The 26,368-nt window shown below is 30.7% G+C and overlaps 1 protein-coding gene across 1 annotated transcript in view; it reads left to right on the forward strand.

Moving 5' to 3' along the window:
* Positions 1 to 26,368, forward strand: part of IRSp53 (Insulin receptor substrate 53 kDa) — a 130,237-nt gene that overhangs the window by 63,900 nt on the left and 39,969 nt on the right. The window contains exon 4 of the mRNA XM_085488341.1: positions 2,820 to 2,913. Within this exon, the coding sequence (XP_085344467.1) occupies positions 2,820 to 2,913 (94 nt within the window). The remainder of the gene's footprint in view (positions 1 to 2,819; positions 2,914 to 26,368) is intronic.

Genomic DNA, 26,368 nt, shown 5'->3' on the forward strand with positions numbered 1-26,368 from the left:
AATACTGTCGCTAACGTCTTTAACATATGGAAGTGGAATCACATAATTCTTATCTTGAGTCGAATTCACATTATCGTTATTATCCAAATCATTATTCAAATTATCGTTATTATCCGCATTGTGACGGTTAACATCCCTATTATTATTTAGTACTTTAATTCTTTTATTTACATATTTATTAATAATACGATCCGGAAAGCAATTATTAATTAAAATGTTCTTTACAATCTCAATATTCGTATTGTGAAACTGTTCGTTTGAAAGTAAAATTGCATGGTCTACTAAATTATAAATCGTATTAATTTTATACTTAATAGGATGACTCGAAAGAAAATTGATGTATCTGCCAGAACATGTAGGTTTCCTAAACCAATTAGTTGTCAATTCATTTCCATTGCGGATAACTGTGGAATTTAAAAAATTAATAGAAGAATTGGTCTCTATTTCATGCGTAAATTTTAATCGTTCATGATAATTATTAAATGTACTTAAAATTTCATTTATTTTAGAGTTAGGTAAAATAACAAAAATGTCATCCACGTCACTATAAAAACTAATTTCAGTCTTTAGGTTCTTGATGTGTGACGGCACAAGGTCGTATCTTCGACATCAAAGTAAAAATTTCAGTTGATGGTTACAAGTATAAAACTTCTTCTTGTAGTTAATCCATGACTTAAATAAATAAGCAATCTCGTTATATTGTTCAGAAATGTGTTGGAAAAAACAATCCTTCCGTACGTGCTCCATATTTCAGTCCAAATGAAAAAAGCTATGATCTTCTGAAAGTAGAGATTGCAAGCTTCGAAATCCTTTTTTAAAATTTAAATTATCATTTTTCGAAACAAAGTTACAGCTCTTTAAAATTTGCCTACTTTTTGAACAAGTTTTTTTGATCCCTTAATTATTTTCAGGAGTATATATAAAATTTGATGAAAAATTCCAGTTATCGTGAAAAAAGAGATATGCTGAATAGACTTAACTAGCAGTCCACTCTGGGAACAGTGTGTCTTGTGTATGATATTTATTTGATTAATTTTTTCGAGCGAAACTTTTCTCACCGCACAAAGAATAGCGTGTTCTGTAGCATAAAACAATAAATATAAAAACTTCTCTTTGGAAACGAGCGCCGTGCCTGGAGGTCGAAAGAGGGAGAAACGAATAAGCGGGGTGAGAAAAAGGAGGAGAAAGTGGAACGAGCTTCAAGAGTGCCATAATTTACGCTCCACTCGTTTCTTCCTCGTGTATACCTAACATGTACGAATGAAGCATAAATTCACTCTGTACTCACCATCCCTTATATTTGCGATCCATCGCCGAAAGGGAATTTAACGTTTAGCCGCGCGAGAGGCATCTCTCGGCGAATTTTCCGTTTCAGGAGTTTCAATTGAAGACAACTGACGTCCTTTCTCGAAACGAAAATTAAATCATAATATTATTAACGCTTTTTGATTTAAACTCGGAGTTTTCTCAAATGTTTTTTTTTTTTTAATAATATTATAAATAATGAAGTAAAAGCAGTAAAGGCGTCTCGTTCCGCATTTAACCTTATTACCTAATCTGAAAAATTCTGATCTAACCTAACCTAATTTAAGCTGAAAAATTCTAACCTAATTCAAATCCATTTCTGATTAAATTAAAATTAGATTTCGTATATTTAAAAAATTCATAAAAATAATCTCTTATCAAAATATTTTGAAATCTCTCAATATATGTATATTTTTAAACAAAAAGAAAATAGTTTGCGACATTCTATTTTTTTGATAAAAAATCTATCGAACACACTTATAAAATTGAGGGAAAATAACATTTTCCGTTAAAAGCTGCAGTATTTTCATCAGAAAAATTTATTTGACAAAATTTCGAGTTCTACTTCGCGAATAAATAGAATCTGCTTCTAAAAGGACGACAAATGCAAGCATGGCTCGACTTTTCGATAATGAGAGGAAGTCGAAAGGGGATGATCACGGAGAAAAGATCTTCAATTCTCCTTTGCAAGTCTTTTTCTCCCGAGATATAGCACCTTGTCCAACCAGCTCCACTACTTGTCCACTTCTTCTCTCCATCCTTCTATTTCTTTTTATTTTTTCTTCTTTTCTCGTTCTTCGAGTCTGTTGCGCACGAGCCTGCTATTTATGAGGGATTTGCCCGCAGGGTGGAACACACCATTTTCACCGATGTACCACCATCTTTCGCCCTGCTTCTTCATCACTCGTCTTCCCCGCCGCTTCTTTTCCGGATCGTCCCAATTTTTCTGCTCCATAACGCCTAACGAGAGCCGGTATTCTTGGGGGAGAGATCGTTTTTCACCGATAACTGCGAGTGGCTTTTTTATTTTATCGACATGATAGTTCGATCAGCGATGAATGTCACTTATCTATGAACACAGCAGAGAAACGTATTTTTTTTCAATCCTACAATACTCGTGTCCTACTTCAGTACAAATATTATTTTGCTCTTGTTGCGTCCATCATGCTGATGAAAAATGCTTGAGATAAATATTTAAATTGACGTGTGTGTGTGTGTGTGTACACGTCAATATTGAAACAATTCTTGAAAATGAAGGATCCAATTTTAAAAGAGATAATTAATTCTTTTAGTAACAAGTTATTGTTGATATTAATGCTGTTGACCCTGATACAGGAACAGAAATATATTTTTATGATTTTCTGTCATTTTCTTATTTTAATATTTTTATATTTATTTATAGTTAATAAATTTTAAATTGATGTGAAAAAATTAATATATAATAAATACTGTAATAATATAATAAATTAAAATATAATTAAAAACACTATATAATTACAACATTTTTTTGTTTAGGAGCTGCGGCGGCGTCACGAGTTTACGTTGACGCTTTGTCCCGATTGGCTCGTCAAGCTCAACTAGGGACATGGGGTGGTTCAAAGGATGTTGGTAAGTGAGAAACTTAAATTTGATTATTTCGAATCGAAGAACATAAAATACAACTTGCCTCCGTATATTCAACTGACATAAACTGAGAAGAAAGTGTTTGAAGAAGCGATGGCATAAATAAAGAGAGTGCTTATCTAGAAGTTTCTCTGGAAGAAAAGAAAACTTTCCATGACGTTTAGTAACGCGAATAAAACTTGAGTTTGTGAAAAATAATATATTTTTAAAACTGTTTAAAAAACAGTAGACTCTCTGCATTAAGCATCATCAAATAATATGTGATAAAAAAGGATGTTGCAACTCTTTCGAGCAATTGTTTACACTGTAAAACAATAATGTGAAATTACATTAAAAGTAAATGTAAAAGTACACGATAATTAATAAAAATGTATACCTTTTTATTATTTATGTTGCAATTTTACATTTCTTATCTATATAATTTACATATTTTTATGTAATATTATACATATTACATATTTTATGTAATATTACATATTACATATTACATATTACATATTACAAATATACACTGTAAAAAATATGTAACATTACATAATGTAATATTACATAAAATATGTAATATGTAATATTGTTACATACAATATGTAATATTACATATTGTATGTAATGTTACATATTCTTTTATAGTGTATATTTATCTATATTTATTATAAATATAACGCTGCAGAAAAAGTTTCATAATTTTTTCCACTAATCACTCGCGCGATCGAGTCATATAGAATATCGTGTATTCTCTTCGATTTATTCCGTCGAAACAAAGCGTAAATAAAGCGGTTTTCCGTTCTTAAGAGTTCGAAGTTTGCATCGCGCTTCGGAACGGGGATGAGCTTTTCCGTGGCTTCCAAAGCCAATAAAGCGCGTTTAACCGTCTCTAAGCTCCCCAAAAGCTCCCTTTCTTTTTCCTTTGCCCCTCTTCCTTCCTATCACGGATCTAGATGCCGACGAACGAAAGTTGCTAACAAGATCATTGCAGCGTGATAAGTGTACGTATTAAGGCCGGGTCGGTGACCCGCGAGTGAAGCTTGCGAACCTTTTAAAGCGGGCTAAGACACAGTCTTAGGAAACCTTCCGAGTGCCAACGACTTTTATTTGTTCTTAAGAATGGAAGGTGGAAAAGAAAGGAGAGGGGAGAATCCGATCATCCAGGATAGAGATCTTCGATCGAGATTTCTCTCCCTTTCTGTTTAGTAGCTTTTCGAAATCGATTTTTCTTTTAATCTTTTGATCTTGTTTTGCGGTCTTTCGACGATCTCTCTTTTATTTTTCACATACATACTAAAAAATAAATTCTCTTATATTTACACAAAATATTTACTTAAAATTGACACAATTACACTAATTTATAGCTAAAATCATTTTAAACTAAATAAGTGTTTCTTATAGATTTTTGAGTACTTAAAGCGATACCGCAAACGAAATTTCATACTTTCATAGCACGTCATACTCTCAAACTAATTAAAGTTGAATGTGCAAATAATGGTTTTTTTTGCGATAGTTGAGATTTTTTGTTCTCAATCATTTCGGAAACCTGACGTGCTGGTGAAAATTGACTCACTTGATCGTTTTCAACATCTAAAGTCTATAAGAATTACCTTGTCTGGTTGAAAATAATGAAAAAAATACTTTTTTTGTAAAAACTAATGTTATATAGGATTAATCTATAGTGTTAGGATATTTTTTGTTTTATCTCTTAAATTGAATCAAATCGAGTTTTTTCTCTTAATTAATTAACACGATAATTTACAAACGTACTAATGCATTTAAAAAAGTATTAATTTATTATTTAATTTCGCGATGTTAACAATTTTCAACATATGTCGTCCGACAAAGATCATTCTCGATAAATTTGCGAACAAATTGTACCGCGCGATGATAATGCGTTAGCGTTTATAATACAAGGGGAAGGAGAGAATCATCACGTCGTCTCGAAACGGAACGTTCAATTAATCGAATTAATAAATTCGCCGATCGAGTTATTTGTATGATTTCTGCTTACGAAAATATGCGCGTGCGAGCGAGAAAATTGTTGTTTCGGGCATAATTAATTGGCGCGTTTTGAATTAGCTATTTTATTTTGCACAAATAACGCTCGTTTCGACGTGGAAATATTGTTTATCGCGTTTGCATACTCTGTTGCAATTTATTATGCAATCGCACGATTCTGTTCCAGTCACTTACTTTACTTTTCGAATCTCTTTCTTTCTCCTTCGTTTGTGTAAGCGATCAATTATTATTATATTTTTGGTCAGTGATAATTAGTGAAACTCTCATAATAATTAAAAGCAATATAAAAATAGTACAGTTAGAGAGTAAATATATATGTATATAGCTAATTATACGAATCAGCGCTTCGTTCCGACCTTCAATAATTTTGATTACATATACAATCATTGAATTCATAAGAAAAGCTACAAATGTAGATGTTTAAAAATGAAGGTCCCATTAAAAAATGTGAATTTTATCTTTATTTAACCAGCATATAAAATTCTACAACTTTTATATGAAATTAATTTATTTTTATTTTGCTTTTTTTTATATGTATATTTAGGTATTTTAATTTATTGTATATATACATATACTTAATTATATATAATTTATTATATAAATATAACTTAATTATTACAGTTACCAATATTTAATGAAATGTCTCAAAAATATATTATACTATTAGTATCATCAATATAGATTAAGAGCGAAGAATAAATTTTAAAATACAATGTAAAAATAAAAATACAAACAATATAAACGTCATTCAGTTATCAAGAATGATTTCAAACACAAAATATTTCACGTTTAAAATTGCGCACGCATATGTTAATAATTAACATAAAATTCGATACATAATTTACAATAATTAATTTACATATAACATCAATATAATTTACATAGAACAACCGTACGGTTCACCTAAGTATATATCTGCAGGCGCAGTAATTTAGCTGCCATATTGATTCTATCGAACAATTTACATCAAAAAGCAAAAATAAAAATCTCTCGAACGTCTAGTCGCGTCAATTATTAAAATGCCATTGCTCGCAATTGTTTGTCTTTGCAAACTCAAAACTTTGTAATTAAATTTATAATGAACAAATGTTGTGTTAAATTTTACGCATGTATGTATGTGTAATTCAATGATTTTATTTCGCGCTGGTACAATAGAATTTCTTAGCACGTATATATGGAAACAAAATTGCACACATATTTAAATTAAAATATCCGGGCTGTTGTTGGTTTTATGATAAACCATAGTATAAGAAATGAAAAAAAAAAATTAAGTGAAGAGAACGAGAAAGAATTATCGCCGTATTTTTTCGCATTTTGTGGTATAAAATCATGAATTATAATTTTATAAAGTGTTTAGATACAGGTTCTATATAAGTGCCAAGTACTTTAAGAGATGATTCTTTGTTGAAAATTAAGCAGAGTTTCTCATATAAACATATATTTCTATGTCCGTCCTTGAGTTACAATTTTTCCAAAGTAAAAATTAGATTTCTAATTTTTTTCTCAAATTTTGAGTAAGTTAAAAAAATAAAATTTGATAGATATTTTCCCCTAATAAAAAAGATATTTATTAATTTTTTTATATTTTCTATATCCGTCCTTGAGTTACAATTTTTCCACAGTAAAATTTAGATTTCTAATTTTTTTCTCAAATTTTGAGTAAGTTAAAAAAATAAAATTTGATAGATATTTTCTCCTAATAAAAAAGATATTTATTAATTTTTTTAATCTTTCCACATTGTATCAAGGGAATGAAATTAACAAACCCTATTCAATTTTTTATTAGAATTTTTTAACGGACCTAAATGTGATTATTTAAAAATATACATTAGAAAGTTTGATTCCTTTAGAAACTTTTATTTCTTTTACTTTTTTCGTAAACTCATTAATTTTCAAAAAATAAATAAATAAATAAATAAAAATCTAATTTTCAACTCACCCTTTGAAGAAACCTAAATTCTCAGAGAGGGATATAAGAGCATGCTTTAATTTTCGACAAAGAATCATCTTCTAAAACTTTTCGTACTATTAGAAATATTCTGTAAATTAATATTGCAATTAAGGGGATGCTGGATGTCTGTTTTATCGATCAGATGATTATAGATTTTTCTGCACCGAAATCTTTTTATTGGTTTAATAAAATAATAAATGCTTTTCCACAATTAAAACACGTACAGAAACAAAGTGGGAACCTACTGATTTTATGTTAAAAACAAGAAAAAATTTTAAAACTAAAATTTCTTTATCGACTTCGTCGTCAGGTCGAAAAAAATAATTGTTTAATATAAAAGTTCTGCTGTTTGTACGTACAAAATAAGATAGGTTCCGACTAGAAATTGAATGAAGAAGTATTAGTATATTTTTAGATATAAGTTTAAAAGCCTAATAAATAAGAAAACGGTGCAGAAAATTTTCACGCATATGTGTTGTATACGTGCATATGTTTAGACATGTGTGGTGCTAACCTATCATGTGTATATGTGTATACGTGCATATGTTTAGATATGTGTGGTGCTAACCTATCGGAGTTCGGCCGTCTCTCCGGCATTCCCTTAACACTATTTTTTCCTTTAAGTATTTTAATTTGTCACTTGGAGAAATACGATTTTTGACAGTTGTATGACAGGATGAAAGAAAAACATTCACGAAATAAAAGCTATTTTGATTATTTTGTACCATTTTCAAAATAAAGTCACATTCTATTCTACGGTAGATGTATGCGACTTTGCTTTACGCTCATCATCATCCGCTTTTCGCGCGCTGATTCCGTCGAGAGCGGCTCTTCCTGCAACTTTAATTCCGCGCCGGAAGTCTTCGCCTTCTCCGAGAGCATCAGGAAGGAGTGCTCCGCAAATAGCGAATTGAATAAACATCTCATTTTCTTACCCTCTTTGCACCTCTTAAGTATTATATTATAATCGTTTTGCGAAGAACGTGTTCTGTTTGCAAATTATTAAAAAAAAAAACATTTAAACTATATTTAGACAAAATAAAATTTGAATACATAGTGTAAATATCTTTAAATTTATTTTTTATATTTATTATTTTGTATTATATCTTCTTCAATATAACTACTTAGACTAAATTTGATAAAACTGATTTAATTTAACAATTAATTTACCCAAGTGAATTTGATAAAAATATATAAAATTAAATTTGAAACTTTTGAAATTACCTATGAAATTACCTATGAAATAACTTATGAGCTTATAAAATTTTTATTTAACTTATATTTAAATATTAATCATAAACAAATAAAATAATAAATACAAAAATAGTAGTTAAAATGACATTTAATTTAATTGAACATATTTAAGATTATAAAATGTATTTGATATATATATAAGATTATAAGATGTGTGATTGTATTTGTAATCTAATGTTCGAAATTTATCTCTTAATGTAACTTTTGAAGTTACATCTTTGACGTAAAACCTATAAAGAATTTTTGGACATTTTCTAGTACAATACGAATTTTTGTGCAACTTTGGAAAGCTTTATTCGCACAAACTGCTGCATTCGCGTCGAGGGAAGAAAAAGTCGACCTTTACGCGATTACATCGATAGAAATTCGCGCAGGAAGCACGAAGAAATCTGTTTTCGCTATCCCCTCTTTCTCCTTTATCAACTTTCCATTCAGTCACGAAGGGAGAGCCGCGAAAATTCGTAGCTCACGATGTTAGCGCAGTGAGCGAAATGAAAATGCGACAGCAAAATTGCCAATATCGTCACCCTGGATTTTCCTCGCTCCGCCCCTTCTTTTCCAGCCGAATCTCACTCCCTTCCGACGATAAAAAGAGATCGAGGAGATCCCGGTCAATCTTTCCCTTCTTGCCGGCAAATTCGCTGGAATTGACGACAACGAACGGAACAGAAAATTCCAAATCTACTTCTCTACTATGCATTTTAATTTATAATTATATTATGCTTTATTTTATATTATTTTTATTATATATATTATTATATTATTATATTACGTACGTATTAATTTAAAATTAATTATTGAAAGTATCTTTAGAAGTAAACTTTAGACGAAAAATATTTCTTATAGATTCTTGAATGCTGAAAACGATGCCGTAAGTCAATTTTTATCAGTATGTCAAGTTTTCGAAATAATTGAGGTTTGATATGCAAAATGCAGGTGATTCAATTTTTTCAATTAATATAGCTCTTAATTTTATATATTTTATATATTATTATAAACTACGTTTATTTATTTTTCAAATTATATTATGAACATAGGTTATATTTTAATTTATTACATAGATTATCTTTATGATAATAAAATATAGAAATGATTAAAATTAAAATAATTAACAAATTAAAGTGGTGAATTAAGGCCAACTATCGAGCAAATATTGAAAACAAATTAAATTAATGTATAAAACAATTGTAATGTTAAAAGGTCACATAATTTGAAATTGTACAAACGTTTCTACAAATAATTTAAAAACATAAAAGATTTATATTACATTATCTTAACAAACAAACAAACTTTAACATGCAAGACTTTGGAACTGAGTCATTAAGTTAAAAAACAAACAAAAAATATAAAATTTTATGTTAAATTTTGTTTGTTTTTTAAAATAATGTAATATAAATCGTTTATGTTTTTAAATTGTTTGTACATCATTAGGATGATTATATTTATTAATTTCAACACTGATGAAGACTGTAGTACAGTAGAAACGTTTGTACAATTTCAAATTATGTAAATTTTTAACATTAAAATTGTTTTATACATTAATTTAATTTGTTTTCAATGTTTGCTCGATAGTTGGCCTTAATTCACCACTTTAATTTGTTATTCAAATACAGAGCAGGTTTGTTCATTAATTTTATTTATATTTTTTATTAAATTTAAAATAATTAAAACTAAAAAATATTAAAAAAATTGCAATATATAAACTAAAAAAATAATTTATAATAATAAAATGTGAAATATATAAAATTAAATTTGAAGTTTTATTAAATTAAAATATTTATTAGATGTAATTTATATTATTTGTATATTTAATTACTTTAATAATATGCGTATTTTGTTTATGCTCATGAACTTGAATTTGGATTACTAGATCGAATATCTCGCACTGAGCCATTATAAATTATTCAAATCAATAATAAAAATATAGGAAAGGTATAAAAATAGCATTTTATTAAAAAAAATTTAATTAATTTAACTGTATACATATATGGTATGTAACGTTATAATTTTTTTTAGATCGCGAATAATCCCTTCCTCCTTCCGCGTTTACGTTTCTTTTAAGGAAATTCTTACCTTTAATCGTAGGTAAATTTTGCTCGAGAATTTTGTTACTCTTCGTGTTTTATTTTCTTCCGACCACAAAATAATCTGTCGTCGACCCTCGTGTATGTACATGTATGGTATATAGTCCGGGTCGTAGCGCGACTCCGCGTATGGTCAGCCGCAGCTGGCAGTGGACGTGCCACGTGTCGGTCGGACAAAGCGCGAGGGTGAGGAAATATACAAAGAGAGACGAGGGATATATAGATGGGGGATCGCGCGCGGCATATATTACGGAATTGTTTCACGGAAAAGTGAGGAAAACACATTAACGAAAATTAGTAAACTCCGTAATCGTTTAAAGTTGAAAAAACAGCATTAATTATAACTAAAACAAATTTTATTTAAGTTTACATAAATGCTCTAGTGTAAAAATTCGTTATACAAAAATTATACAAAATTAGATTATGCAAAAGTTACACAAAGATATGTATTTTAGGTTATGTAAAAATATTTTTAGGTTATGAAAAGATTAAGATTTTTTTTAGGTTATCCAAAGGTAGTCATTTTAAATAATTAATTAATTAAAATAAAAGTGAGTAAACTAATTTAAAAATATTAATTAATTGGAGTATATCCAAGTAGCAAACTGACGTCATTTAACGTCAAAATGACATCATTCGTCGTCATAATGACGTCATTCAACGTCAAAACATTTTGACGTTTAATAACGTCAGTTTGCTATCTGGGTAATTTTTACGTTTATATAAATGCGTTAGTACAAACCCAGCAAACACAAAATAACAATTACATAACATAACATCAATGTTATAATTTCCCACTCAATAATACTATATTACTGTTACATGCAAGCCATGTTATGTTGCGGTTATATTATTGAGTGGGAAATTATAACATTGATGTTTTGTAATTGTTACTTTATGTTTGCTAGGAAGATTTATTATACAAAAATTATACAAAGATATTCTTAGGTTACGCAAAGGTTACACAAAGATATGTTTTTTAGGTTATATAAAGGATATTTTTAGGTTTTGAAAAGATTACACACTTTTTTAGGTTAGGCAAAGGTCGTACCAAGATACTTTTAGATTATATAAAGGTTTACGTCTATATAGATATTTTAAATAATTAATAAGTAATAGAAATAAAAATAAGTAAACTATAACTTAAAAATATTAATTAATTGAAGCATAATATTTACGTTATAAACGAGTTAGTGATTAAATTTCCATGTTACTTATTAAGATTATCTAAATTGCAATACGGCATGTGAAAATTTTTTAATATCTTTTTCCACGTTTTCGAGAAAATAACGCAGCAACAGAGCGCTTTTGTTTTTTTTATCCTTACAATGAACAGGAGGATTCCATTAGCAAGAACATAATCGTTTACGGCATATATAACCATTTTCATCGCCTTATTATGCATTCCATGTGCTTATTTGTATTATAATTTTACATTAAAGAGAGTTTAAATGAGAGATAACTGAAATGTTTGTAATTAATGAAAATGCGAAATAACGGACTTCATCGCTTCTAATTATCTGCATTATTAAGCATATTTGATTCCATTCTAAATCCCGTTTATTATTATTTCATATTTCACTTCTAAAACTAATAATCCACGTATAATTTATGGGACAATTTTTCAGACATTTTTTTTATCGTTTAACAAATAACTTAAATTGTACAATACAAATTTATACTTTCACAAACTTATATTATATAATAATTTATACGAAAAGTTCTATTATGCAGCGCGCCTGTGTGCAAATGTGTAACTTTCAAATTATTAATTTGCATAATTATTTCACACGTACAATTTCACTTTACACAATAAGCGTGCATGTTATTTTCCGAATAATATCCTCCCTCTCTCTCTCTCTCTCTCTTTCGGCTTGGCGACTGGAATGAATTAGACTCACGAGTAGATAGGGATGAAACGCGACAGACAGTGGAAACGGACAGCATCGGACGGACGCGTCAAAAGCAGAGGGCGCGTCTACGCACCGCGAAGCGTGCAGAACTGGTGGAAAGGAGATGAGGGAGAAATGCGCGAGCCGTGAAGGATATCGGACTGTTCCTTGCAGCTGGCACGTTTCGCCGGTCCTTTTCCGAATGAGGAAGAGAGAAGTCTTCGGTCGCTCGAGTGCCAGGAAACGCGCTATCTCCCACTTAATTGCGTCTGGTCGCGCAATATAATAGGACAGTTTAGGTTTCACCCCTTTCCCTCATCTCACCCTGGTTGCACAAACAAGGGCGGCTCGTTTGTGCTGCGTGGCAATTATTATAATTATTGTTGCATTCGATTATTGGACTGGATTCTGTGAACTGCGCCTGTCGCCAGTCAGTTTGTTGTCGGAAACACGCGTTTCGCGAAATCAGGAAAGAGGGGGTAAAACAGAATGTAAAACGAGGGAAAAATATTCCTCTTGATATGGTTTATTTAGCGATTTTTATAATGTATTCTTCTATATATCTCTGATGCGTAAACTCGCAATATTTTTGATTATTTTTATCATATAAGAGAGATTTTTCTTTTTCTTTCTCTCTTTCGATTTTTCAATTTACTTTTTAAATATGTTTTTCGTACGTATATATTTTTCTATAGATCACATTCCATCCAAGTTTCTTCTATCGTTCAAAATATTTATATTCGAGCACGTTTTGTTACTGTGCTCAAAACAAGTATTCCATGCGAGTTCTTTTCCCTCTCTCTTCTCTCTCTCTTATCATCATTTTCTTCCTCCGGGGAAAATGTTATTTTGGGGATCTCTCAATTTGATAGGTGTGTTTCATAGATTTTTTTACCGAGAAAGAGAATGTAAATAGTGCACTATGATCAAATTTTTCGAGATATCGATGTTTCAAAATTTTTCTTTTGTTTTTTAAAGAAATAGAAAATTTCAAAATATAATATTTAGCAGTAGATAATTTTCATAGAAATTTTTCACATTCAGATTTTTTTATGAAATTAATATTTTTATTATTTCGATTGAAAATTTGTTTTTATTTGAAAGTTAAAAATTTTTAACCTAATCCAAAAATTAAAAATTCTAATCTAACCCATTTTTTTAAATTATATTATATTAATTTAATCATGCATAAGATACGTTAGAATTTTTAAGAAATTTAGTTAGATTAGAAAATAGGTTAGAATTATTAAAAATTATGTTGGAATTCTTTAAAAAAAGATTAGAGTTAGAATCAGAAAAATGGGTTAGGTTAGGTTAGGTTAGAATTTTTTAAAAATTATTATTTCAATTTAATTAGAACTAGATTAGATAAAAATATTTTCAAAAGTATTGCAACTTTTAAAAATAGATATTTCAAAAACTATGGATCCTATAGAACCTAATCAGACAGCATCAAGACATCTTTAAAGTATTTTTAGATGCTGTGGGGAGGGGGATATCGTATATCATAAAATTTCTTAAAGTTATCTTAAAGATTTCTTAATGATGTCTTATGCATTAATTTTGGACATGATGTTATATGGGAACCTAACGTAATCCAATTTAAGGGGATGACGGCCGAACTCCGATAGGTTAGCACCACACATATCTAAACATATGCACGTATACACATATACACATGATAGGTTAGCACCACACATGTCTAAACATATGCACGTATACAACACATATGCGTAAAAATTTTCTGCACCGTTTTCTTATTTATTAGGCTTTTAAACTTATATCTAAAAATATACTAATACTTCTTCATTCAATTTCTAGTCGGAACCTATCTTATTTTGTACGTACAAACAGCAGAACTTTTATATTAAACAATTATTTTTTTCGACCTGACGACAGAAGTCGATAAAGAAATTTTAGTTTTAAAATTTTTTCTTGTTTTTAACATAAAATCAGTAAGTTCCCACTTTGTTTCTGTACGTGTTTTAATTGTGGAAAAGCATTTATTATTTTATTAAACCAATAAAAAGATTTCGGTGCAGAAAAATCTATAATCATCTGATCGATAAAACAGATATCCGGCATCTCGTTTATCGACTAATTATTATTTTCGTACTTTTAGTCTTTTGTCGCATTAATTTGACAGAATTAAAAATCTTCTCTACGATTACAATATATACATCAATGATCCCAGGGAAATTCGATTTCACATGAAAAACGAGAAATAGTTACGAAATTATAGTTTTCTTTATTTATTTTTGTCTCTATATGACGTCTCGAATGATAGATGAGCTGTCACCTCATATTATGTACTTTATATAAAAAAATATACATTTTGTATGAATATAAACACAAGATCCCTGGGATTAAGATACACGAAAGAAAGCACTATTATCCTTTAAATCTAGGTTAGAAGTCTAATATAAAAATATAGTTTGTATTACGATTTGTTCGTATGTGCGTGCGTGCATTGTAGGTATACTAGAGCGAAAAACAGCAATACATATATTTACGTTCAAACCTAAAATAGTATTAAATGTAGCAAAAAAATGACATCTTGTGTGCCATGTATACATGCAAATTTTTAATACCTACATGTTTGATCTGGATGATTTATAACGTGAAATTCAAAATATCAATAATTATTCTTCGAAAAATCAGTTCGCAATTACCGATATTTTTAATTCCAAAATGAGGGCACTACTATTTTGTCGGAGTTCGTCGTTCGCTGAGGGATACCCTACAGTATTTTTTTGTAATAAAAAGTTGTAATAAAAAGAAATGATCTATCAAATTGAGGAATCCCAGAAATAATACATATTTTTGCTCTCCCCTCTCTCTCTCTCTCTCTCTCTCTCTCTCTCTCTCTCTCTCTCTCTCTCTTTCCCCGCTATCTTTCTAATGTTTCTCTTCGGGATCCACCGCGTGTCGTCTACGAGCGTTATTCGGGTCGGCACGTGGGTTTTTATAGAGCGATGAACGTGTACTGCACGCAGACGCGGGCAGCATACTCTTCGTCGTTGCGGTCGTCGTCCTCCGAATCGTCGTTCGGCTTCCTCGTAACGTCGTTTCGTGGAAAGTGGCCACTTTCCTGCAGACGCGCTCGCAGTTACAGCCGACGAGGCTAGAACGCTCTGAAATTCCGAGCCCGAAACTTGAATCGTTAGCGCTTCCAGTGTGTCTTAAGTCCACCTTCGCCCCCCTCTCTTTCTGCTTTTTATTCTTCTTCACTACCGCGGTTTACTTTTTATTCGACGTATTTTAGGATTTTTATTGACGTAACGAAATATTCATCTTCTAACGGAAAAATTATATATAAATATGTAGCAAAACATATTTACTTTTTCTAAAATGTATTTTATTTGGTGTTATTGTTGTAGCGACATATATAATTATAAAATGTTGCAATTTGCAATGCAATGTTTGTCACTGAATATGGTTTTAATTATTTTGTTTATTATTGGAATAGCTGAAAGTTAATAAAAGCTTGCAAAAGAAGAGGAATATTTACGAAGAAATACCCTTTATGGAAATTTATCACTAGTAAGTCCAAATAATCACTTATTTCGAGTACTTATATTACTGTGTATATCAGTAATTATACTGTATATCGGTATTGTATATCAATAATTATTGTATATCAGTAATTTAAGTATTCGAAATAAGTGATTATTGGGACTTACTATAGTGATAAAGTTCCATAAGGGGACTCTTACGTATAACATAACCTAATTTAATCGTTCAGGTCTCGTGTTTCATATTTTTTATATCATTTCTTTATGCTTAAAATAATGTAAACTTTTTCGCTAAAAGAAAATTCCATTTTGTCTACCTTTTTATAAATTAGTAATATTTGATATTAATTCTTCCCCTCTTAAGGTAAGAGGATTCTTTTGGATTATTTTAAAACAGGGTATTCTAAAAATAAGTGAGGAAATTCTTAAAATAAAAGTATAATTTTTTTAGTAAAGTGTTCAAAGTGGACTAAAAAAGAAATAAAATTGAGATCGCAAAAATGTTAAACTGGAGAGAAAGGAAGAAAAAGAAAAGAGAGAGAAGAAGAAAAAACTCGCACACGACTCTATATTCGAACGTGCTCGAATTTAAATATTTTGGAAGGTAGGAGAAACTGGGAAAAAGATTTTTTTTTAAATATATACGAAAATGGCGGCATATTTAAAAAGTAAATAAAGAAAGATAAAGCGATAAAATTTTGTCTTCGTACAATCTTGAAGTACATGTAGAGAGAGAGAGAGAGAGAGAGAGAGAGAGAGAGAGAGCGAGCGAAAGGGTTGAAATCCGGTCGCTTCATAAATCAGGCGAGAGGCCAATCTCTCGCGGCAGCGTCGAATGGCAGCCTCGTTGAAAGAACGTGACATGACGGTCCTAATGAAAGCAGTAATTAAGTAGGTAGTAGAACGCGCGATCGACCAAATTCCCGTCCCCTTTGCGCGCGAGCAAATTACGCGACGATGGCAATTAATAAAGCCCCGTAATGGCGTTCGCGGTTGTATCGCGCGGTCTCTCCTCCCTTCCCCTCACTTCCCTGTGCAATCTCATCGTCGTTAATCACTTTAACGAGTGCTTTTGTTAACGCTCCGTCGCGCGATAAGAAAACGTTGGAAGAAGGGTTGCGCGAATCGGAAATATAAAGTATTGCGTTATCATGTATACGAGATTTCAGAAAGAAGGATAAACTTCTATAGACCACGTATTTCTCACGTCAAAATAAAGAATAAAGTTTATATATACTCATGGTAAAAAATAAGTGGTTGACAAGTTATAGTAAAACAAAGTTTAAGGGGATGCCGGAGAGACGGCCGAACTCCGATAGGTTAGCACCACACATATCTAAACATATGCACGTATACACATATACACATGATAGGTTAGCACCACACATGTCTAAACATATGCACGTATACAACACATATGCGTGAAAATTTTCTGCACCGTTTTCTTATTTATTAGGCTTTTAAACTTATATCTAAAAATATACTAATACTTCTTTATTCAATTTCTAGTCGGAACCTATCTTATTTTGTACGTACAAACAGCAGAACTTTTATATTAAACAATTATTTTTTTCGACCTGACGACGAAGTCGATAAAGAAATTTTAGTTTTAAAATTTTTTCTTGTTTTTAACATAAAATCAGTAGGTTCCCACTTTGTTTTTGTACGTGTTTTAATTATGGAAAAGCATTTATTATTTTATTAAACCAATAAAAAGATTTCGGTGCACACACACACACAGAAAAATCTATAATCATCTGATCGATAAAACAGACATCCGGCATCCCTGTTTTATCGACAGCAGCGCGAAGTTGGATTCGACCATGAATCTTTTCGTTGGCTATACAGATTGAAAAATCCTTTTCATCCTTCTATTTGTTAATATTAATATTTTATCGAAGGGTCTGAATAGCTCAGTTGAAAGAGCAGTCGCATAATATTTAATGGTGTAGTATATTTGCGGACGATTTTATCTAATGTCACAAGCATTAATAATGTGCTAATGTAATATCTCTTCGTTATGAATAAGTTGAAGAAAATAGATTAGACGTTTTAAATGTTCTCAGAGATAAAAATCTAGCTATCTTCGATCAAATGACGGCCATTTTGAGTATTTTTTATGAATTGAGTGCTTACTTGTGATTATTTAATAATATAAACTTGGTTCTACTATAATTTCACAATTAATCATTTTTGACAACGAATATATACAATATACCTACACTTTTTTCCTTATTTTGACATAAGAAAATTATGTCCACCCTAAAAGTGTGGCGTTTTTTTTTTAGTATTTCGTGATAATTACAACGGATTCTCTTATCGTTCTTTATATGAATGATTTGATCTCTTTTATATCATTATTCACAATTAGTGATTTTTGACGCATTAATAAAAAATCAATTGTGAGCTCTTTATTCTCCAATAATTTTGAATCGCTTTAAATATTATTGAGGAAGCAAAAGTTTCGCGAGTTCCATTTGCGCGAAAAAAAGGATGACGAATGGTTCGTTATGATCTTAATAACTTGTAAGAAGTTACGTAATATAACAATACTCGCGCGAAACTTATACAATAACGGTGGTTCTCTTTTTCTCCCCTTTGTAAGAATAATAATATATTTCTGCGAGACTCGTAACAACGTAGCAAATTCTTTATCGCAACTCGTAGAATAATGCAATACAGTGTCTGGATAATTCTTGTTCGTAATATATAATTTGCACAAGAAGGGAATGGGATAATGAATGTGATTTGCTTCTTATATTTATAATAATTTATAATTCATTCAACAAATTTTATTCTCATTTTAAGAATTTTTAACTTATTTTTATAATATATTGGTACCAAATCTTCTTCATTTATAAAATAAAATTTATTTTTGTCAACAAAAAAATTTATTATTTTTCAGCACACAATTTATTATTTTACAACAAAAAAGGCTATAAAGAAAGCATGAACATAGAGATCGAATATGAGACCTGAGTATGATCGATTAAATTAGGTTATGTTAGTATACGTTATTTATTCGAGAACACTTCTTTTAAGCGATACAATAAATTCCTTTTAAAACCCTAGCAACATATGTAATTTTGATTGCAATAAAACTTCTCCAATACGTTATATACTTATATATACCGCTATAATATAATAAAATATATATTAAAATAGCCTTTCTTGCAACTTTAATTGTAAATTTTTTCAAGATTATAATGTAATGGAACAATATAAAAATCATATTCAGACTCTAATATAACTAAACTTAAACTTGTGTCTAAAAAACCATAATTTTTTGTTAAATAATAATTTTTTTAACAAATATTTAAACGGAAGATTATGATTTCCTTTATATAAATTTTTGATTATTGTGCATTGCAATTTGTAAAATAAAAAAAATTTACATTTCTTATTTACACGTATCGTATACAATACAATAAAAAGAAAAACGAGAAAAAATTTTGCTTGTATTCGTTAATACTCGAAATCGATAAAATTATGCAGTAAGAAATTGAAGCCTTCTATACGTGTGTGTTTGTGTGCGAAGACAAGAGTTTCGGTCTCGAGATCTAATCAAAACCGGAAGTCTTTGCCACCCTCCTAAATGCGGGTCGAGTGTGCATCCGGTGCACGAGTGTTCTCTCCTCTCTCTCTCTCTCTCTCTCTCTCTCTCTCTCTCTCTCTCTCTCTCTCTCTCTCTCTCTCTCTCTCTCTCTCTCTCTCTCTTTGCGGTGCGTTTCATTACGCGAGATTGCATCGTGTTTTGTAAACCCGGCGCGAAGATGCAAGCTAGCTAGCGCTAGTATCAGCGCATTTGAAATGGAAATGCAGCCGAAGATTTTCCTGCCCCTCCCCTCAGCCCCCGCTTTATATCTACACGATGCAGTAGCGACCCGGGCAAATTGGTGAGGTACGAAGGGAAGAAGGGAGGGGGAAAAGGTAAACTTGCAAACCCCTTTTGTTTTGTAACTCCATAGCGAGACTCGCCGACGCCGAATCCCGCCATAACGCGGCGCTTTTCCAGCGTTAAAAACGCGGCTTACAAAAATGCAAATGTTAATGCACTCTAGCGAGAGTTTAGGGAAAAGGCGAATTTTGATAACTTGTACTTTAGAGCTCGAGAATTTTAAAAGATACTTGGGGGGATTTTCAAGATTTTAAGACTATTTCCATACTTGGAATTTTTAATCCTCTTTTCCCTTGGAACTTTACATTTTTTATTTCTTGAAATCACGCTTTTTCTTTCTTGTGTGCATGCAAGAAAATTTTTTAATTTTGCCTTGAAGTCTATAAATTTTAAAAATTTTAAATTCTTTAAGATGCGCATCCTTATTAATCGAATCAAAAGTTGGTTTAGGTTTTAATTTATGGAGAATTCCCAGACAGCAACATGTCCAAAATTGGTACATAAGACATTATTAAGAAATCTTTAAGACATTTTTAAGAAATCTTATGATATGATATCCCAATGTCATCTTAAACATGTCTACACCAATTTTAGATATAGTGCGTTATCTGGCTCCAAACGCGCATATCGTATTGATTCACATATTTAAGCTTCTTCAAATGTCTTACAACTGTGAAATTTCGAGTGTCTCACCAATTTCTCTCGTGGTGCTCTGCTGATTAGTTTGAATCTACGTGATGATTTGATCATTAGTAATCGTGGAGGGTCCTTCTGATCGTGGAACATGTTTTAAAGGAAAGTGTCCGATTCAAAACTTTGTAAATCACTTCTGACACTTTGTTTGTTGTCTTTTTATTAAGACAAAACATGCTTTATTTATAGTTTTAGCATCTTCTACAACTGGTACTCTGGTATAAAGTGTGTATTCAATGAATTCAAAAACTATTAGAACTCATAATCGGAAATCATTTAACTATTTTGTATGAGTAGCATGTTATGTGCTCATAACGAATTTTGGATTATTAGTAGGACACACACAATTCTTGTTGGTTATTTTCTTAATTGCCCAAGATATACTAGCACTATACATAGATCAAGGGTTGCATTGGCACACTAGAAAGTGGAGACTAGCAACATAATTCTCATTTGGACGTAACATTTACACTGCACTTTTTTGGGTTAGAATTGGGATTTTAGATTTTTATTCCTCCGATAAAAGAAAACATAATATGGCGGAAATGCTTCGTGTTTTTCTATTTTCCAAATCACACTGCGCAAATATAACCTAACCTAATCTAACCTAACCAATTTGTGCAAGAACTTTTTTGTAAAACACAATAGAAAGCCAGAGATAATTTAAAAAATAATAAGGAAATTAATGATTAGTTCGACCATACTGGCTCTTATTAATATTATTTGTCTATATTAGATATGAAGTACACTACGTTTCGATCTTAAATTTAGGTCCTTTTCAAGTGTTAAAACAATTGTAATAAGCTACATTAAGATATAGAGATATAAATTATGATATGTTAAGCGCTGTGAACTTTAACATGTCGTTAAGACATTCTGTCAACTACTGATATACTTAATGTGGCTTATTAGAATTGTTTTAACACTTGAAAAGGACCTAAATTTAAGGTCGAAACGTAGTGTACTTCATATCTAATAAAGACGAATAATATTAATAAGAGCCAGTATGGTCGAACTAATCATTAATTTCCTTATTATTTTTTACAATAGAAAGCGTTACCTGCCAATATTAAATACAATCTATATAGGCTAGGTATAAAGTTGGTTGCTGATCATTTTCTGCCATCTATTGACAGAATTCGTACTTTTGGTTTAACCTAATATTATTCCGTTTGGGTTAACCTAATTTTATTTCTTTATGCATAAGTATGGATACAACTTGATGCACGCAATGATATATGGGGTTTGTTCTTTATTGCTGCACTGATGAAGTAGTGCGCAATAAGTTAGAGTGAGACAAATATATTTTGTTTTACTCTAACTTACTGCAACAATCTGCACTAGTTCACTAGTGCAACAATAAAAACTAACCCATGATTAGATGTTCAGGCAAGTTGTACAACATTTCGTCTTTAAAATTGCACCTTCCGCAAATTTGTGGCAGTTAATATTGAATCTTGACTCGCGAAAAGTTGTAATCCCACGGCTTCACGACGGCCGAAATAAATTGCACTTGCCTAATTGGAAAGACGAAGAATGATGGGACTTCTTGCGTAAATACCGTCGTCGCAGGCGGCGGATACTGTACTGCAGCGGGATATTTATCTTGTAATGGTGCACGCGATATCTCGGTGGCGTTATTAAATTGTTTCGTATTTGCATGACGGTGCCAAGCCGAGCTGAAGACCTAACGACGGGAGTTACGAGCTCGCTTAAAGCGAGTAACGGAAAGACGCGGAAACTGGATGAGAGGCGGAGAAGGGACGAAAGGAAGAAACGAGACGCGTAATAAAAGGATGTCATTTAATTTAGCGATTCGCCGGATTCGCCCGGATTCGCCACTTTGCCCTCCCGTCTTTTCATCTTTCTCTCTCTCTCCCTAGACGCATTTATCCGAAGCCGAGAGGCCAATTACGACTGTTTTCGCTCGTCCTCGCGAAAGCTCGACGTCTTTATTCATTCCGGACAGACGTGGGTCCTTTGTGCCTCAAATAGGACGGGTCTTTAGATTCGCAATAGCAATTCATGTTTAAAGTAGTTGCGTCTAATCTTACGTTTCATTTTTCTTACGTACGAATTGCGCGCAAGATTAATATTTTGGGAGAAAATATTAATGTTATCCTGTTTTATCGATCAAACATCATTTTTGCGCATCCTTTTCTTTTTATTGGTTGAATAAAATACCAAATGCTTTTCCACAATTAAAATGTATAAAAAATAAAGTGCGGACCTATTGATTTTATGTTAACAAAAACAATAATTTTTTAAAAGTAAATTAAACATTTTTTGTTCGTAACATAAAATCAGCAAGTTCGCGCTTTGTTTCTATATGTACTTTAATTGTAAAAAATTATTTATTATTCTATTTAACCAATAAAAAGAAAGGGATGCGCAAAAACAATGTTTTATCGATAAGGCCGGCGTTTAGGAGCCCCTAAATAAGTAATTGTAAAATCTGTAAAATAAAATCTTTTACATTAAAAAATATATTAATTTTTAATATACATAAATTTAATTTTATATATATGTATAAAATTAAATTTATGTATATTAAAAATTAATATATTTTTTAATGTAAAAAAAAAAAAATATATATATATATATATACACGAAATTGATATATAAACTCTGAATTTTTATCTCTCTTTGGTTATTAGATATCTGAATATTCAAACTCCTAAAACTCCAGTGAAACTTCAATTTCTTCAACCTGTGGATTTTCACAATTTAGCAAACATGGATATTTAAATTATGAAACTTTCGATTGTTACAACTTGGATCTCTTGAATCGTTATATAGATCCTTTTTTCGTATTACAAATTCTTACTATTAGATTTTATCAAACTTGCTATTGTCGAAACTTCGGGCTGGATTTCAAGTATCGAGGGACGTGATTACGCGAGCGAATTTCTATTCGCGAATTGTGATCGTATCATTTTCGGCGCGGCGTGAAACCCGCGTTTTAATCGGACTTACTTTAATTTGTTCTCGCGAAACGTGTGTGCGCTGCCAATAATATTCCGATTGCATTTGATCTCACTTTAAAGCATTGTCGAAGATTGGTGTTTGCACGATGGAAATCAGCCAGGATTTCCTACTTTTTTTTTTGTAATAGGATCAAGCAATTAAAAAATTTTTATTATTTTTATTAATAGAAATTAAATATATATATTTAAAAAATGTTTTTTATATGTGTGTAATATAAAGATATATAATTTTTAATATAAATGCAATATATATAATTTATAATATATCTTCAAAATTAGAATAAAAATTACTATTAATATACATATATATATATATATATATAATATTATATATTATAATAAAGATATAAAAATATTCACATCATAAAATATTTATATATTTTTATTATATATATACAATTTAATTTTTATTAATTATTATATTATTCTTATTGTATTATAATTATAATGTTAGATATTTAATACGTATATATATATATATATATATATATACGTATTAAATATCTAACATTATAATTATAATACAATTATAATACAACATATATATATATATATATATATATATATATATATATATACGTATTAAATATCTAACATTATAATTATATTACAATAAGAATAATATAATACCTAATTAATAAAAATTAAATTGTATATATAATAAAAATATATAAATATTTTATGATGTGAATATTTTTATATCTTTATTATAATATATAATATTTTATACACACATTTGGAAAAAAATAAGAAATGTAAGGGAATGGTCAGACTTTCTGCATTTCAGCAAAAAATTTGCGGTTCACTCGTCCTGCTTAATTCTCTTGTAAAGGTTCTTTCAACCCTTCGAGATGCTCACGAGGAAACGACTATTCACGCGAGAATATTCGGGACGACGTACACGTCTCCGCACTTTGACGATCGATCGATCTTATAACCCGATCCGCCTCGCTCGTCTTCTTCTTTTCTCGGGAAAGATTTATTTGCTTCGGATACAAAATCTTTCAGTGAAAATTCCTCGCCCACAGAATTTGATCAATTCGCAATAAAATAATTGCATGTTTTTAATTCTTGAAGTTTCGCATATTCTTTTTGCTATTATTTTTTTAAATATATTTCTTTTCGAAGCATGGGAGAGAATCCAAAATTTAAGGATCGAAAAATCTAATCTCTTTTGGAGATTCTGAGACATATATTTTAATATTAATATGTAAATATTACAATTGAATATTATAATTTAATATCTTTTAAAATACATACATATATTTTTTGATTAATATATGCATATTAATATATATTTGCGCAATATATATATATATATTATAAAAACGGTGACATCAGGAATTTCTCTGACGTTCGGGAAATTCAAACTTTTACGGATATAAAGTTTCAAGTATTAAATTCCGAATATCCACAGAGTTTTAACAAATATTTTTTCATTCTCGTAATTTTAATTAAAAACTATATATGGATCGAAAAATCCACATTCCAATATCCGGAACCGAATAAACACACGGGATAGTTTTCGGAGACGAAACTCGGGGAAAGTTGGGGAGGGGGTGGGGTGGGGGGGGAGGGAGAGGGGGAGCCCGTGAAGCGTTAAGGATTCGCGAAACGTAACAGCATCGAGGCACGCGCTGCCATTGGAAGCACGCGAGAACGTATAAAGCGAAATAAAATAAAGTGTAAGCGAGCTTTACTCTCGGGGGAGTGCGATTCTACTTTAGATTAAATTCCGAACTCACCTTCTTACCGCTGCTCCCCTCCCCTCCCCGCCCCTTCTCTCTTCGTCGCCGCCGCCGCGCCGCTTCTATCTCGTTTCGGAAGGTAAGCTTTTCTCGCCACGGACGTTTTTATCAGCGAGCAGATGGTTTCGCTTGTAATCCGCGATATATACCGTCCCTCCGCGTTTTCTCCCTCATTCCTCTCTCTCTCTCTTTCCCTCCTTTCTCCCGCGGGATCTTTCAGCGACGAGAAAAACGAGATCAATGAGTGTTTGTTTATTCGAAGCACTGAATGGGACTAAAAAGTTCTACGAAAAACAAAATAAAAAAGAAATAGTGTGGCAAAGTTATATATCCTTATATCGAAGTCTTAAGTTGTTGAATTCGTAAGCTTAATTTATAAATAGACGAAAATTGCTTTAATTTCGTTTCTAATAATTCCTACTAATCTATCTGTTTTTTATCATTTTTCGGAAATTAAGAATCTTTATTATTTTAAAAATAATTTTTTTTAAATAATAAAGATTATCTTTATTATTTTAAAAATTCCTACTAATCTATCTGTTTTTTATCATTTTTCGGAAATTAAGAATCTTTATTATTTTACATCCATTCCAATTTACTGTTTGTGACTGTAAAATTAAGCGATTCGGCATGATTATTTAGCGTAACGATAGTATAATTTTTTTTTGTATTTTTGAAATCGCGCCTTTAAGTATGTTCGTAATTCTCTTTAGTTACATTATCACAAGATGGCGTTATAGACGCTATCGCCCTCTCTGTCTTTTTTCTTTTGTTTTATGTGTGAACGCGGGTCACGTGACGCACGCGGTCAGTTGCAGTACAGCGCCGAAATTCGTTGACGTTCTTTGACGTGTTCGGACGTGTTTCGTCTGAAAAAAATTGTTTTCTTTGTACGACCATTTTGACCGATACACTTACATTTACACCGACACTCTTACACACATTACATTTACATAAGCTCAAAACAAACAAATAAATCTCAATACTAACCTAGAAGATAATCTGGCAGCCTGAAACGACAAACATAAAACTGTGCGTTTCATTGCCATAAAGGAAGGAAGAAGAAGCAGTACAGCGCGAGAAGTGTACAGATCAAATAAAGTGTTTTTATTGCAAACGATTCTTTGGCAATTTTATACACTTACAATATAACTATCTTCCGAAAATTAAAAGGGGATTCTTTATATAAAGATGTACTCTTATATTCTTCCCGGAGGAATTGGATTTCTTCAAAGAGGCTTAAAATTAGATTTTTATTTTTTTTTCATGGAAACTATTGATTTTATGAAAGAAATAAAAAAGATAAAAAAAGTTTCTAAAGAAATCAAACTTTCTAACGCATATTTTTACATAATATTATATCCCGTTAAAAAGTTCTAACAAAAAATTAAATAGGGGTTGTTGGTTTATA

This window comes from Nylanderia fulva, unplaced genomic scaffold, assembly GCF_048542155.1.
Source record: "Nylanderia fulva isolate GAGA-0341 unplaced genomic scaffold, ASM4854215v1 Scaffold68, whole genome shotgun sequence".
Classification (NCBI taxonomy): domain Eukaryota; kingdom Metazoa; phylum Arthropoda; class Insecta; order Hymenoptera; family Formicidae; genus Nylanderia; species Nylanderia fulva.